A 17,147-nucleotide genomic window follows, 5' to 3' on the forward strand; every position below is an offset into this window, starting at 1 on the left:
AGCATGCGAGGGGGGGGGGAGAAGATACCCATCTAGTCCCAGTCCACATCACTGGTGCTAGAAAGTCTGCTACTGGGGTAGATGTGAAACCAGTAGTTGTCCCCGATTGGACAACTACTGGCTGTTTAAACGTTGCAGATCATTACAATTGGAGAGCATGGGCTTGCATCCAGCTTCAATTTTGAGTAAGAGGAGTTCTGAAACTATTTTTCGGATCTACGTTGGAGTCCAGAATCCCTTAAAGAAGAGCAGACCGTTGCTGACCCATAGACTGTCTGAAGTGGCCCAGAATCCACTCCAGTGTCTGGCCCAGTGAGCCCTGGTCCTTTGCCTGAAGACCCCGAGTGGTGCTTCAGCCCTTTGACTAGTGGGAACAACTAATCTTGATGCCTTCGGGGATCCAGCCGTTCAGAGCTTTCGGAAGTGTCCTTGGACTGCCGGGTGGACGGACCTTCTCTCTCGTGGGCTGCTTCCCCAGAAACTTCGCTGTTCTGTGTTCAAGCATGGAACAGATCAGCTTGCAGCATTCCAGCATCCTATCTTCAGGGGAACCTGTGATGGAGCAGCAGCTGTGACCCCCGAACTGGAAGGATGCCTATCGTCGCTTACAAACTGATAGTTGCTAGAACTCTCCTTCCTCCATCCTGTGAAGTGTCCAGAAGAGGTCTGCTTCGTTGGATTCTGCATTTCCTCGCCAACAGGGATTGCATCTTTCAGTTGCACACAACCGAAGAATCCTCGAACCAGCAACCACGAGCACCTCTCACCGGAACAAAGGGCGGAAGATCAAGCTTCCAGCCACACCCAGATGATCCATCATGACAGAGTTGGGAATGGGGAAGACTTGGGGGATGAGGGGAATATGCGTAATTGTGCCCGTCAATAACCCCTGCACGCCCCCAAATCCTCTGGGTATTCCCCAGTATAACATTGGGAACAAGTCCCTTTGTCTCCCGTCTCCCCCCACCCACAATTGGGTCAGGTTATCTTGGCCCTGGGTTAGTACTGGGTCTAGAAGAGCGTACCGATCTTTTGGTAAATTGTTATATAACAATTAGTTTGAAACTAATGACCACCACAAGCCCATTGCATCCTTTTTTAAAGAGAACTCATACCTGTGAGAAAGAATGTGTTGGACTTTGACTTGTGGCCAAAAGGCCTAATTCATTATTACTTACCTGCATTACTTGATTAGGTATTTGATGATGTCTATTAAGTTAAGCTAATGGCGATTGTATAGATTTGTAGTATAGAGTATTGTGTGATATTACTACCTGAAAGTTTTATGATTCACTGTGTTCTAAAGGCATAAATACATATTTTTTAACGACTATATAAATTAAATTGTGTGCTATTCTGGGTGGACTCAGTGACCCCACTCTCACTCTCCGGAGGCTAAGCCTTGATTGCTCTCCGTTGCATCCTTGATTGGGTTTTGGCTAAACTCTGAATCCCCTGTTCACCATAACTAGGGCGGTCCTCCTAAAATGTGTCCATCAGGCCTGATTGTAGAACTCCATTTTAACAGTAAGTGCTTGAGCCTGTAATTTTAAAGGAGAAAATGCTCAATTTGCAGTACAAATGGCTGGGGTCCTATTCCCTAACTAGCTCACCCAAACCGAGGAAAGTGGACAGGACAGAGAAGTATAATCATTTAAAGAGTACTTGAATAGTTGACATTAAATTTGTACTACAGAGGAAAATACTTGAAAGCGAGAACAGAAAAATGCATCTCCTGTGTGGAGTATACATTTAATTTTGTTAAAAGATTTGAGATCGCCCACCAGGGTGTGCACGGATGACTACAGTCTCCGTGTGAGCTCTGCCCCCATAGGTCCCACAAGTGGCTTGAGCCCCCACTTATAGACCCCCCCAGCCCCTGGAAAAGCTACTCATGACTGCTGTCTGAACATCTCCCCCCCAGATGAGTGAAAACCCAGAGAAAACTAGTGTGGAATTCATCAAGAAACAGACTGTAAAAGAAATGTGTTCCTGCGGCGGCCTCGCACGACAGAAGGTATCAAAAGCGAAGGTACAGGGACACTCGCAAGTGCAGAGCAGGGCCCAGTCGTGAATCGTGAAGACCAGGAAGGGAACCCGCGCCTTCTGAAGAAGCCTGAAGCTGGGACAGTGGCCGCAAAGTGAGCCCCAAAGCAGCGCCGCAGTCCTCGTGGCATTATGTAAAGGAATATCGAGGGCAAATGGGCGCAACCTTGATGCAACGCCCCAACAGAGCACGGTCAGTAAACCGGCAGGCCCCATCAGCTCTGGCGGGGCCTCGCTCCAGCCTCTTCCTCCAGTTGGTGCGGCTACAGACATTTGCCTGAGGGAGGCGACTTACTGCGGGGAGGACTCGCTGTTACGCTCACCTGGTATCCACAGGGACGCCACCCAGCCGGGCTACTCGCTGGTATGCTTCTCAGCTTTGCCCTGATGTGGTCTGCGGGGAAGGTTCTGCCTGAAAATACAGGGACTGTGTTTAAGACTGACCGACAGGGGTAAGTATCCTCCCTCCACCCCCGTATGATTTCAGTCCCTCTGGCGCCCTCTCCTCACCTTGTGGTACAATTAGGTGTGCTCTCCGTCCTGCCTTCTTTGCAGGGACGCGTTGTCTTTCATGGGCGAGTGCGGTCCAGTTACTTCACTGACACCGGCCCATTTGATATTGTTCAGTTAGGTCTGATTGCTGTTCTTTAGTTTTGTTGCTATCCTGCATGCCTTTCTTTGTTTAAAATGTCTCTTTTTTCCTCCCTTAGGTATGCAGAGCTTCAGCGCGGCGAACTGGCTTGGTTGAGCCCCTCTGGTAAATGATGGTGCATTAAGAGTGCTATGATGCGGTAAGTAAGCGATATGCGCAGCGCTGCGAAGTCTTGCCTTTGCTAACCTGTGTTTTCCTTCCTTGTAGGTCGCGGTGTTCTTCAGCGTGAGTGGAATGTCCGGAGTGGTGCCAGGTAAGCCTTTTGAGCAGTTAGTAATTTGTAAATGTCTCTACTGCTTTCTTTAATGTCGCCTCTATCTTCCTCTTTCAGGTGTTCTGTCCGGGAGGCGTGCAGATTCGAGGAAGCTGTTCTGAGTCGCTGCGTGTGTTTAAAGATGAATACTGCAGGTAAGATGCTGCTGCTAATGATGTTCCATTTGTCTCCTTGCAGGTTCTGCTTCTCCGAGGTTCGAGGGAATAGCAGGACACGGTGAGCGTCGCGTTGCAAGCTGCAAAGTAACGCGAAGCGTGTTGTCTTGCTCGGGTGTGGTTTAAATAGCCCCAACAAAATAGTCCAGGTAAAGTAGTCCCTAGGCTACCACACCCAAAACACTAGACCGCGTAGCTTGGTTCTTAGGAACCAAGCTATGTGGATGCCTCCATGTTGGCTGACAATACAATAAAGTAGTTCACAAGCACATTTTTTTTCATGGTGTATGAGCATGGCGCCATAGGCGCCAGGACTGGCCCCATGAGGGCTTTTGAAGAGGACGTCAGGCTCTAGAGGCCCGAGTCCTGACTCAACCTGGCCAATGGGTTTGCCAGAGGGGGTTTTCAGCGAGGGTCGTGACACTTGCGCTGGTGCAGTGCGTTGATCGAGCGTGGGCCTTGGGCCCCCGAATCTCTACACACCATGACTAAGTTAATATTGTCTCGACTTCTTTTGGGCACAGCCCATATAGTCTAATACCATATCCTTAAGTGATTGCTTTTACTATTACTGATATAGTGTTTGCTGTGTAACACCTTTCACCTGATCCGAGCAGACAGATGGGAGACAACCTACCCTACACACTGATACCTGTCTGAGAATGCGTGGCAGTTCAGACACTGGAAGCCTGCCCTAAGATACCGCCTGTGGAGACCCCAATACGGATCGAGGCCAGCCCACGCCGCTATTCTTAACAGCTCTTCGTTAGAACCCGACTCGGTATAACGAAAGCCCCGAACTGCGGAGCTGACTCACCCTGCGACACACATTGACCCCCCATGCCCCCCAAAGCCTTGCGAGTCATACCAACAAAAGGAGGCGTTTAAAAGGCTCCCTGGCCTGTCGATGACTGGAGCCAAAACAAGCACCACGCTCCCTCAAAGGAATACAGGTATGAAGGAAGTCTGTGCCTGGGGCTTCAAGTAATACACTACTGGTGTGCACCATTGAGTGGCAAGGCCCGAACAAATTATTAGTGTCCATTGATACCGGATGCATGCTTGGACGTATTCCTGGAATGAAGTCCCCTGAATCCTGGCCCTTATAGCATCTGAGTCTACGCCAACGTAGACTCCTGGAAGTATCTTGCATACCACAAAGGGTTGAAAGCACCAGGGGCTTTCCTGCAGCACATAGCCGAAATACAGCAGGCACTATAGTACGGTGAGACCATGACTGTCCCTGAAAGATAGCGAAAAAACCCACCCTCATGTGGAAACTAAAAGCCCACTGGCTGAGGGGCCCAAGTCCCATGACAACAGAACCACAAAGACCACTACCCAGGAAGACTAGGCTCCTTCCCCATGGGAATCCTCTGACCCATGACTGCCACTACATGAGAGTCAATATCAGTGGAATAACTCTCACAACTGGAGACATCAGTGTGGCGTAAGGCAGGAATATCTAAGCAGGCTTACAATATAGGCTATGCCCAGAACATACCCAGCAAGCCTACCAATGTGATTCTCTATACGACTCAGAGATTCTGACCATCACCTCCCTTTACTAGTGGTATACCCACCCTCAATAAAACTACCATTGGGCGATCTGAACTGGGTCTGTGTTTGCAGTGGAAGGGTTGGGCCCTCACAGATGAGGCGTGTGCCCTCTTTCCAATTCCGTTCCTGCAGAAAGGGAGTTAATCAGGCTCCCGCTTAGATGAGCAGATCGTCTATACCATGGGAATGATGTGAACCACAGGTTTGAGAGTGAGCCCGGCAAAAACTGGTTGGCGTTGTAACACAACGTAAATCAAAGAAGGTATCACCCCATCAAACTGCACAAGAATTGTATTCCCTAACGCACAGTAATGAACTCAGTTTATATTGGAGAACCGGTCTATAAGTACATGGACATAAAGTTGAAAACTAGCCAAGTTTGCTTACTCCCCCGCACCCTCCTGCTCTTGGGGCTCCCCAGGACGTAATATGGATACCTCTGGAACCGAAGCGGCGGCTACCAAAGGAGATGTCGCGGCCCTGCTGAACGAAATGAAGAACATGGGGGCCAATATAGGTGGGAAAATCGACAAGATTACGCAACGGATGGATAAGATCGAAGAGACTCGAAGGGGTCAAAAATAATCAAACCTCTCTAGATGCCCTCAAGACACAAATGGAACACAGAATTGCGGAAATAAAAGAAAGAGAGGAAGAGGTCTATCTTAAGATGGACGATTTGGAAAATCGTGAGAGGCATCCCGGAGCATGAAGGTGAGTTGGAGAGGGACCTCAATAAGACGCTCCATGACATAGTCAAGCTATTATTTGAGGACGAAGCAATCGATGAACCAAAGACGGAGAAAATACTTAGAGCTGGGGGTCCAAAAAGTGGACCTAGGTCGGTCCTTGCCCATTTCCAGAACTATCAGGACAGGGCCAGAGTCTTGGAGAAGGCCAAACATAGTGGGTCGGTCACCCTTGGTGAAGCACGAATCACGATCTTTCAGGACCTATCCTCCCTAACCCTCACCCTGAGGCAAACATGCAGCCCTCTTACAAAATGGATGAAAGAACGCGGAATACGCTATAGGTGGGGCTACCCATTTGCCCTCTCATTCGAGCATGAAGGAAAGAAAGAATGGCTGTGGTCTGAAAGACATCAAGAACTGCATATCAGAATCACTTGTCACCCGTGAAGAGGGGAGAGACCAAGGGGGAGAGGGACAAAGTGGAAGACAGTGGCACATTCAAGGGCCAAGGAGGAGGCGTGTCAAGGGATCAAGGAAATTCCAAAGAGGAAATACCTCGCCATAGGGCGAAAACTGGCCTCCGTTGATAATCTAATAAACCTCTCATACTACTCAACGTCAAAGGGGCTTTAGCGCTCATAGATCAGCATCGCCATGAGGGCACGCCTGAGACAACGATCTTGCTGCAGTGGTTCTCCCCTGCCACCTGGATTTCGTATGCCTTCGATGCCAGGGGAGTGCCGGGCGGCCGTAGATTGCTGGCCGGGACCTTCCCTGCCCCGATTCCGACTGGTTTCGGCACGGGGATGCTTCCATCTACTTGGTCGTCCCTAGCCGAGGGGTAAATGAGTGAGTTATTGAGACTGGACTCGTATGCGGAGCAAGTTTTCATTCCTGAAGGTGTTAAAGGTTTGTTCAGAGAAAGGGGGGTTCGGGGTGGGGGGGGGGAGAGAGAAACAAGAAACTGCAGATCAAACGTTATTGTGGTTATTTTATGCAGGGGACCGTGAGGTAACGGTCTCCACCTGTAGTCCGGTACTGACACAGTCCCTTCAACTGAGTTTGATTGGACGCCAACACAGGGGAAAGGAGTGGGGGGGAAAGAGGGTAGGAAGGGGAAGCAGGGGGAGGGAGGGGTGAAGGGGTAGGAACAGAATCCTCATTAGGTTACAGATTGGTGCATGTGATGTTGTCTCACGGTTCGCTAGGTTGCTGATCCCCATTGAGGGGTCACTTGACATACGTAAGAAGAAATGGCAGGTAATTAAGACTCAAAGACGAGAGGTCTCCTCAGGGTAGGAACACTAAATGTCAAAGGACTCAACTCTCCAACCAAAAGATCCCTGGTATGTAAGGAATTCCGCAGAGCAGGACTTGACGTCCTGCTCTAAAAAAGAAACTAAATACGCCCATAAGGAGGAGCGAAAGATTCTATGTGTGGGAATGGGGACAAAGTATTGGGGTTCGGGGCCTCTGAGGCAGGGGGGAGTTAGTATACTCATTAGAAAGGGACTAGACTTCACGGTCACCAAGATATGGGTGGATATAGAGGGACGAGCACTGCTTGTGGTAGGCGCTATAAAGGTGGTAACCATCACGTTTGCTACAGTGTACTCCCCCAACTCGGGACAGTCCCGATGCCTTATTAAGACAATTCCCAAAAGTATGTTGGAAGCAATGGGTCATGTCCTCCTTGGAGGTGACTTCAATTTATGGGCCAATCGTGGGTTGAACAGGAGAGCAGGTAACCCCGATGCAAGGGAGCCAGCCGATAGGGGCCGCACAGGGGTTGCGGACATGATGGAAATATACAGGCTGCGAGATGCATGGAGGGGGCTCCATCCCGAGGAAATGGGTTACACCTTCTATTATGCCCCCGACAATACGTTTACTAGGATCAACTATATATACACACCTGTCTGAGGAACTAAATGACGCAATGACCAGTTCAGAGATGGTCCCAGTTTTCTCGTCTGACCATGACATGGTCACGGTCGACATGCACTGGGACAACTTCCCTACAAACGGGTTGGGGGGGAGGGCGTTGATGGAGGTGCAATAAATCTCTTTGGGAAGATCTGGTCTTTAAGACGGAGATGGAAAACGAGATTAATGAATACTTTAAGACAAACAATACAGGGTAGATCTCCAAGACGACTGTGGAAAGAGGGGAAGGCAACATGGCGGGATGTTCTAATCAGAGAATGTTAAAACAAGAAGAGGGAAAGAGCCTGGGTAGAAAGCAAACTTAGGAAAGAGATATGTCTCTTAGAGGGAAGGGCTGACAATATTTTAGAGGCAAAACGGAAGAGGGAAGAGCTCCGACTCGAGGAGGGGCAAATAGTCTGTACGCGGCAGCTTCTGAAACAGAAGTTTTACGAAAAAGGGGACATGGCAGATGCACTGTTGGCCACCAGATTAAGAGAAAAATAGGCGGAACGTAGGGTTGTGGAAATAGAGAGGGAGGAGTCCCCAAAGGGCAACGAGTGGAGATATCCCCGAAGCTTTTGCTTTTTACGAGACCTTGTACAGATCAGAGGTAGACCCCAGTCTGCCAGGAACAGAGGGGTATTTGGCTTCTGTTGAGATGCCGAAACACTCATACGATGAATCCCTCGACCTAGAGGCCCCGATAACAGAAGAGGAAATCAAAAATGCAGTCAAGACGGTATCACTCAGAAAAGCCCCTGGGGAGGATGGTTACACCGCTGGGTTTTACAAATCCTATCTCTCCCCTCTTCTACCTTTCATTTTTGAATTCAACGAGATTCTTGACACTGGGAGAGCCCCTGACACCGTTGCCCGAGCGTTTGTTTCGGTGATTCATAAAGAGGGGTGAGACCCCAAGCAGTGTGGTTCTTATCGCCCCATATCTCTTTAATATTGATGCTAAGATTTACACCAGAGTCCTCGCTGCCAGACTAGAGACACTCCTGCCTCACCTGATACATGCCAACCAAGGCAGTTTCATACTGGGCAGGCAGGGGGGGCGACACCATGCGGAAGACCCTCACCTGATTAATGAGTGCCGAAAAATGGCCAATGACCCTGCCCTCCTATCGGTTGATGCAGAGAAGGCCTTCAACAGGGTCGAATGGGGCTTTCTGATGCGAGTCCTCCGAACGGTAGGTATAGGCTCAAAATTTAGAAGCAGGATCCAAGCGGTGTATACATCCCCCAAAGCATCGGTCTTCGTTAACGGGGAATACTCCCACTGGTTTGAGTTGGGCAGGGGAACGCGACCGGGATGTTCACTTTCAGCGATACTCTTCGCCCTCTTATTAGAGCCCCCAGCCCAGAAACTGAGGTAGAGGGACTCCGATTGGGAGGGAACGAATGCAAGGTGGCTTTATATGCCGACGACCTACTCTTACACATTTCGAACCCCACATCATACATACCCCGAGCAATCCACTTAATTGAAGAATATGGGGAGCTCTCAGGCTTCAAAATAAATCAGGCTAAGTCAAATCTGTTCCCCCTGCATGAAATCACACAAGCAGGCATAGAAAGGTTCTCCCCACTGGGTCTTACGGTGGAACATGTCATGTTGAAATACCTAGGAATATATGTCAAGAAGGACATTAAACTATATGAAGCCAATTTCCCCCTCCCTCCTCTTGAGATTTCACGCTGAGATGGCTAGATGGGAGAAGCTTACGATATCATGGTTGGGAAGGCTGAATGTGGTTAAAATGGTATGACTCCCCCGATTCCTTAACCTGTTTCAGATGTACCCTATTCGAATGCTGAAGCACTTCTTTGAGGAAGTTAAAAGAGCTATGTTGAGGTTCCTCTGGCAGTGGAAGAAGGCAAGGATTGCCCATGAGACCCTAACGTTACCCAAAGATAAGGGGTGGGGGGTGGAATTGCCAGACCTGAGGAAATACTACAAAGCTGCCCAATTACGAATCCTGATTCCCCATCTAAGGAATTATAATGAACCCCAATGGGTCACCATAAAGCACCACTATTTAGCCCCAGCAACTGTCTCCGAATGGCTTTGGGTACCGAGAAACAAATTGTTACGGAGACTAAGGGATCACCCGATACTGGGGACCATATGAGAAATATGGAGGGAAAGGAGTGACATGCAAAAGAAAGCTTTGTGGCTTTCCCCCCTGAGCCACCTATGGGCCCCAGGCATCAAAGACAACATTCCCAACTTGGAGAGATTCCAGCCCTAATATGAGGCTGGGCTGGAGAGAGTAGGCCAGCTGTGGAGGGGCGGCTCCATCACAATTTCGGAATTAGAGAAGTTCTGGGGTTGGGCCCCCTATCTGTCTTTCAGTTCCTGCAGCTAAAAACGTATTCTGACAAGGGATAAGTGGAAAGATAGTATCAGTAGAGACCTACCCCCATTCGAGAAGTTGTTGTTAAACTCCAGAACGGAAATGAAGGGTTTGATATCCGCCATTTATAGGGAACTGATTGAGGCTGGGAGGGGATCCACTTTGCACTTGAAGAATGGGAGAGACACCTCGGTGATGAAATGTACCTGAGCATGTGGGGGAAAATGTGCAGGGCTGCCTCCCAGGTCTCGATATCTAGCCAATATAAGCTTGACGCAATCAAATTATTACACAGGTGGCAATATGACCCGTGCAGACTCCCAGATGTTTCAGTCAATGAGCCCACTATGTTGGCGTGAATGCAGAGAAAATGCAAACTACTGGCACATGTGGTGGAGCTGCCCCCGGATCAGAGTTTATTGGGACATGGTCCTGGGGTGGATCAGATATCTCGATGGAATTCAAAGAATAGCAGACCCTCTCCTTATTTTATTTGGGTTCGAAAGATGTGAAGAGGAATGGAGAAGGATCAAGGGTCTGGCAGCCCCGCACTTGCTAGAGGCACGCGCCGCCGTGGTAATGAAGTCGAAATCCAAGAGTTCGCTGAGCAACAGTGAATGGGTCAACGTCGCCTTGAACATGTGTAATGTAAAAAATCACTGCGACCCTACACGCGAAATCTATGCAATGTGATCTATTGTGGGGAGACTTTGTGAGTAAATTCATGCCTGAGACTGTATGCCGTCTGAAAGAAAGAGGATTGGACAATGTTGCCCACCTAGCTAGCGAAAAAATGCTAAATGTACTATAGGAAGAGACCGTTATGATTGCCTCGAAAAGGATATATGGAGGCAACCAAGCCTATTGTTGTTTGTAAAATGTTAGCACTGTGCACTAATCAGAACCTTCAGAATTAATCACATTTTTTATTGCAAGAGGAAGCACTTTTCAGTGGGGGGAGGAGAGTGGGAGGGGAAAAATGTCTCAAATGTTCTACGCACAAGTTGGTGGGGGGGGAACATTGGTTGAAATGTACACTATTTGGATATGTCCCTAATATCTACTTGTATTGATCTTTGGCTTGTGTTGAAAATCTCAATAAACTTAAAAATAAATGGTTTACCCTAACCTACAAACAAGTGATAAACATTTGAAATGGGAGTATTGCTGTTATTGAGAACCAAATAACAAAAGGCATGTGGAATGCAAAATGATCTTAGATAAGTGAACTCTAACATCAGGATTCAAAGGTTGTGAGGCTCCCATTAAAAAAAAACATTTGTTCAATTAAAGAAAAAACACCTTACCTTAAACCTGCAAAAGGGGTTTTCCTGTGTGAAGTCCACTGGAGGGATGTTGTTGTTGAAGTACCCTTTTCCTGTTCCCCAGAAGGCCTGCAGCTGGTTCCATTTTGCTAGAATAGCATCTCTCTCATCTCCCAATAACGTAGGAGCCGACAAGGCACTTGCTGTGTTTATAAGCTGATTGGAGTGGGCAGGAAAACCACCAAGTTGGCTGAATAAGGTACCTTAACGTAAAAGGAAACATAAAAAAGGGATTTAAAATTAACACAATCTTGCAAAGTGAAGAAGTTGACAAATTACTTGAAGGCGCAGGCTTCCAACATGATGAGAGGCAAACCACCAAGCATTTGGGGGTTAAATCAACCCGCAGCTCTTTTTCATAGAATTCAAATTAGAATACAAGCTATATATTTTCATGCCAATTTAGTTCAGTTACTCTGATCTCCCCAACGCAAAGACCTAAATAGTATATCATTTTAAAGATGCATTTCATTCGGATCCACAGCTAGTGAGAATGTTGTAGACTGACTAGGACAAACAAAAATTAAACAAATAAGAGGCTCGCATATCCAGGTTAAACATTACTTTTTACATAAGAAAGGGATTTGGTCAGGAATACTCTTCGTAGATCTGTCAACAATCGAGACTATGAAGCTGCTACTGTTGTAGCTCTTCTACAATCAAGATGTTTTTGATTTAGGTCTTGTCTGAGGATTTCGTTTCTGACATAACAAAATTTGAGTAGAAAAGAAATATCTTTCAATTCCAGGTCTGGTTAGGAGTACTTAACCAACACACAACTATCCATTTGCTGAGGAATCTAGTCATTGACAACAACGCCTCCAATTTGATGCCTTTTCTCTACTCCTTTAAATTGCAAATCTCACATCAAATACATGATTTTGAGGCCAACTTCCTTCTCTCGCCCACCAAGCAGGGTGCTCCCCCTGCAAGGGGCCCAATTTGTGCTGGCCCTAATGCTACTTTAGGCTGCTTTCAAGTCTGACCACCAACTTCTTATCCAAGGATGGGATAGGGCTGTGACCCCACCTTTGCATTATCTTTGCTTCAATCGTTCCAGATTGACGGCACAAATTAGCATGTGCAAGCTCATTAAGTTACATGCAGGTATCCACAGGGAACCTTTTTTTTATTCCTTTTTATTACATTTTCCATAATAATAAGTGTACACAAATATACACAAAATTCACATCCACATTTTTGAAAATTTCACCCCACCCCTTTTTTACCCACATCCCTGGCTGCAAATAAATAACAAAATATAGTTTAACATTCAACAGCATACTAGTCAGGCCTAAACTAAGGGCATACTCCCAATTCCACTGTACCTAGAAATGAGCCATCATTTGCAAGACTGGGCAGGAGTATCTGAGAGGTCACTGATACCATTAGCCCCTCTTCAAGGGGTTATCCACCATTTGAGAGTACCAACTCGTCCTTCTACTGTATTTTTTTTTAAATATCGACCATTCCTGGAGAACCCTCCTCCATGTAGTAGCATTATAATATTTTCCATTTTGTATAGCTTTTAAGCCTTTGACACCCATTGCCTTACATTTGGTCAATATTCGCTTTTTTGCAGGTGGTCGCTGAGCATGCCCTGGCGGCTAATAACGTGATGTGGTCCATATGTGGAAGGGATCTCCAACCCCCAAGCCGCCTCGTTGTCCTCTAAATCAAATAACACTAGCATAGGGTCCTGCTTTCTATAAGACCACTCTAACTCTCATGATCTATACCAGGACACCTGCATCCTTTTTTCTCCGTCGGGGGAAGGGCGCCTTTAGATTTCAGACTTCCACTTATCCGCAGTTAAGACTCCCTTCATCTGTAATGTTCACTGATAGAGACAAGTTTCTAGGTCCTGTATAGAGATATTGCCCCTTCACCCAAAGTTGTCCACTCCGTTCCAGCCCTGCCTAGAACAAATATTGAAATCTCAATGGGTCTGGAAGTTCATACCGTACAGGTGCAGCCCAGATCTGACTCAGCGGGGTCAGCCATGTGGTGACCTCTCTCATCGCTGGTTGCTTCCTCCAAATGTCCGTTATCAGCTCTAGAAGGCCATGTTCCCCATGTCTCTTTGGAATGTTTCCTTTCGGTACCCAAAGCCATTCCCCAACCGTGACAGGCTTCAGCAGGAATTCTTCCAAATATACCCATTGTTTCTCATGATCTGTCCACAAGTGGGGAGCCAGCGCCTTCAACTGCGCTGCTATATATTAACAACCCAAGTCAGGTAATCCTATCCTCACCCCTACACCCAGGCCCATTGCCTTGGGAAGGATTAATGTATCATAAGGATTCCGTTTCTTACCCTGCCAAAGAAAACACATATCCCACCTCTAGTCTCTTTCAGCAGCAGTTCCGGTAACCCAATTGGCAGCATCTGAAATAAGTAATGGACCCAAGACAGTAGTTTACTTTTCAGCACATTAAACCTTCTCATCAAGGAGAGAATGTGCCTGCCCCAGGAGTCCATATCCCTTAATCTCTCAAACAATGGGGGAAGGTTTGCTCCAAAGTTTCTCCAATGACCTAGTTACCACCACCACCCTCAAATATTGTATACTCTCCCTGTGGACCTCTAATGCAAGGAGCTGTGGGTCAGCGACATTCCTCTCTGGTTCTCCATCAAATGGAAAGATCTACTTTTTATTTTAAAGACCGACAGGGCACCATACTCCCCAAAAGTCACAAACACTGCAGAGACCAAGGTGTGCAAATTCTTTAGGAAAAACAGAATATCATCTGCATACATACCTAGTTTAAATTCCCTGTCCCCTGCCCATATACTTTGTATATGAGGATACTTCATCTTTTCTGCAAGCAGTTCTAGCGATAGGACGAACAGTTGCTGCAATAATGGGCAACCGTGCCTCGTTCCTCTCCGCAATCCGAACTGCTTAGAGATCTTTGTGTTTAGTGCCACCAGTGACCTTGGGTCCATATATAATGCCCTAATCCCATTAAGGACCCTATTACCGAAATCAAATCAACCTAAAACTGCATACAGCAACCCCCAATCTGCCCTATTAAATGCGTTCTCTGCATCCAGGTTGAGGAGCATCAGGTTTACCCAATTTCCTCTTGCCAAATATATTAAAGTTGACATTTTCCTTAACGTATCTGCTCCCCATCAGCCTGGGATGAAACCTACTTCATTCAGGAGGGCCAGTGTAGGCATAATGTGTTCAAATCTGGAGGCCATCATTCTTGTAAAGCTATTTGTGTACACATTGAGCAAGGAGACCAGTCTGTAGGACATGCACTGCTTGGGATCTTTCCCCTCTTTGCAAATAACTGATATCAATGCCTGACCGAACAATTTGGGAGCCCTTCCTGTACCCTAAATGAATTTGAATAATTTCACATGGTAGGCACCAGTAGGGAACCTTTTTAACATCTATGCTTAACCACTGTTCTGTCCTATCCTGTCCTTTGGCATACAACTATTTTCTCACAGTGACAATACCCAGTTCCTCCTCCACCTTTATTTTGGCTCAGTGTCCTGCGACACTACTTCAGAGGTGCTTGTTGGCTATGCATGAATGGATGAATAGCAACTGGCTTCAACTTATTTCTGACAAGACAGGTTCTGGTGGTTGGGAGCCCCAATAACCAGTTGGAATCCTCCTTTGGGCCTACTGTCATATTGGGTCTCTGCCTTCACCAGCACACTGAGTAAAGAAGCTTGGGGTTTAGGTTTGCCACAACCTTATTCCTGATCCTGCAGTTGAATTCCATGGTTCGTGGAGGATCTGTGCATTCAAAATGGTCCTGCAAAGAATTTCCAACCTTTCCTCCGCCCTGGAATACAGAAGACTGACGCCATTGCCACTGTTGCAAGCAGACTGGATGACTGCTACTCTGTACCTTAGCTATCCTGCATTCTTGATTTGACATTTGGTAGGGTGAAGAATGTGTTAGTCCTGGCTCACCAGACAAAAGGCTTTAAATATTCCCTCCTTTTCACAATCAGTTGCACTGGCTTCCGGTAGGTAGCTGGATTCAGTTTAAAATGCTATGAACCTTAAAGGACATGGGCCCCACCCTTTATTAGAGAAATAGACTAAATAACTACTGCTTTGTGGCATAAGCTCTACCTCTGAACTCAAACTCTAGTTCACTATAATGAAAGCATCTCAGTTCAGTTTGGGCTTAGGACTAAGTTGGTTGCTTAGTACTAATTTGTCTGCATGCTGGGGACTGGTCACTCAGTTTCATAACAAGCAGCTCTTTACACCAGCTCCATCACAATTTGTTAGAGGACCCAAGACTTAGTTTCCCAACATGCAGTGTGTGTTTCTTTAAATTGCAATTATTCACTCAACTTTGAAAATAAAGCTTTGTTCCTCAACAAACCATTTATCTATATTGTAATTCAAAGTTCCATCCACCGTAAAGGTTAGCTTCACTCCTTGGTACTTGGCTCTACCCGTTTCCGCCCTCTCTGCGTTGCTCACTCTCCTTTATACCGAAAGTGTCAAGGAAACGTTGAAGCAGAAATCTTACTTTGTGGTACCAGACTTGGAGCGAAGGGCGTCTTGTCCCGTCAGCCAGTTTACCAGTGGAGATGCTACAGGATTTGAGCAGAACAGTGGGACAGAACTTAGAAGGAAAAAGACTGAAGGCCTACAAAAACAAAATAAAGAAGCGCAGGGCAGGACCAGGAGGCAGGGCGAAGGAGTACAGATAAAGGAGCTGAACAGGGATCAGCACTTTGAAAGTGGAAAGAGGCCAGCAGGGAAGCACCAACGAGATAGGTGAACAGTCAAAAGGAAAAATAGGAAGATGACTGACCAATGCTGGAAGCCCCATCAAAGAAATAAAGGACACCAGACTGCAAGGCATAGCTATAGACGTTGGCACAAGCGCACTGGGAAAAAGCAAAGCATCGCAGTGCTCCCAACTATAGAGAAAGCACCTGTTTATGGCTGCAAGCTTAGCACACTCTGCCTTACATATGGCAAATGTTGCAGTAGACTGGTCTAAACCGACATAGGGACCAGGACCGCTTTAGCATATGTAGTAGATAACCTCCGCAGTGGGCAAAACACCGACCAACAGCGTGCATAGAAGGGCAGTGAGCGCCAGATCACGACAACCTGCTCCTTGGTCCCCCAAGCTTCTATGGATAATGACGGGAAAAGGATTGAAGCATAGAGAAAGGGTCATGTACCTGGCATAGCATTTCACCATGCAGTAGCCCTTACATGAGACAGGTTATATAACATGTGACCTCTTGAGTTTTATGGAAGGCCTCAATCTCTTCAAGTGTCCCATAAACGAACGCAGGTTTGGGGAGAAAAGCGTCTGCTGAAAGCAGGATGCTGGGAGCACGATATATAGGTTTATATAGGTTTCACTTGGGAGACATGAAATCTGTGATGGACTCGGAGGGAAGCTGCAAAAAAAAAAACAGGGCCAATAGCAGAGGATTCAGAATCTTTTTGAATTGTTTATGGACTTAAGTATTAATGGGACAATATAGGAGCCTGATCCTGTGTTGCAAATACCTGGTGCATAGCCACACCTTTTTTTCCTTCTCCATTTGTTCTTGTGCATCGTTAAGACTTTGCAAAACCAGATGGATGGATGGATGGCTTAAAATCCATTGAAGATTACATGAAATTAAGGAAACAAACTTTCCTAGAGACAAAGAAGATTACGATAAGGGTTGTTTCTATACTTTTGCACATCATTTCGACTCCCTGAGAAAAAAAAACTTAATTAGCTGCAGTAAGAGGTCGAGGCAGGGCTCCAAGCCAGAGAGGAAAAAGAAAACCAGGCGAGGACAAAGGACCCAGCACGTCAACGGATCAGAGATCTCAACACGCGCTGCCAAACGGATGGGGAAGTAACACACAAGGAAAAAGATATGAGCATAATCAACTTATCCTCTCATATTTTAACCATTAAACAAGCCAAAGTTCTGAAGTACGGCCTCAATTTCTGTCCGACAGCACATTATGACGATGCGCAAACCAGAATGGACTTCGACAAATACATGTGCAAGATCTGTTTGAAGAAGGTTTTTGCTGTCAATCCACCTGAACATCAAAGTACATCATTGGGAGGACGAACAGAGGTCGTCATAAAAGACATGCATATGCTAGTAGATCTAGTACATCTAGAATCCGGCATAGAG

At 46.7% G+C, this 17,147-nt stretch overlaps 1 protein-coding gene across 5 annotated transcripts in view; it reads right to left on the reverse strand.

Moving 5' to 3' along the window:
- The window catches only part of NUP54 (nucleoporin 54), a 768,463-nt gene that overhangs the window by 219,081 nt on the left and 532,235 nt on the right, over positions 1-17,147 (reverse strand). For all 5 annotated transcript variants that reach the window (XM_069626313.1, XM_069626314.1, XM_069626312.1 and 2 more), the window contains one exon: positions 10,979-11,199. In XM_069626313.1, the coding sequence (XP_069482414.1) occupies positions 10,979-11,199 (221 nt within the window). The remainder of the gene's footprint in view (positions 1-10,978; positions 11,200-17,147) is intronic.

The sequence above is a fragment of the Ambystoma mexicanum genome, chromosome 6p (genome assembly GCF_040938575.1).
Source record: "Ambystoma mexicanum isolate Mex_15411 chromosome 6p, UKY_AmexF1_1, whole genome shotgun sequence".
Classification (NCBI taxonomy): domain Eukaryota; kingdom Metazoa; phylum Chordata; class Amphibia; order Caudata; family Ambystomatidae; genus Ambystoma; species Ambystoma mexicanum.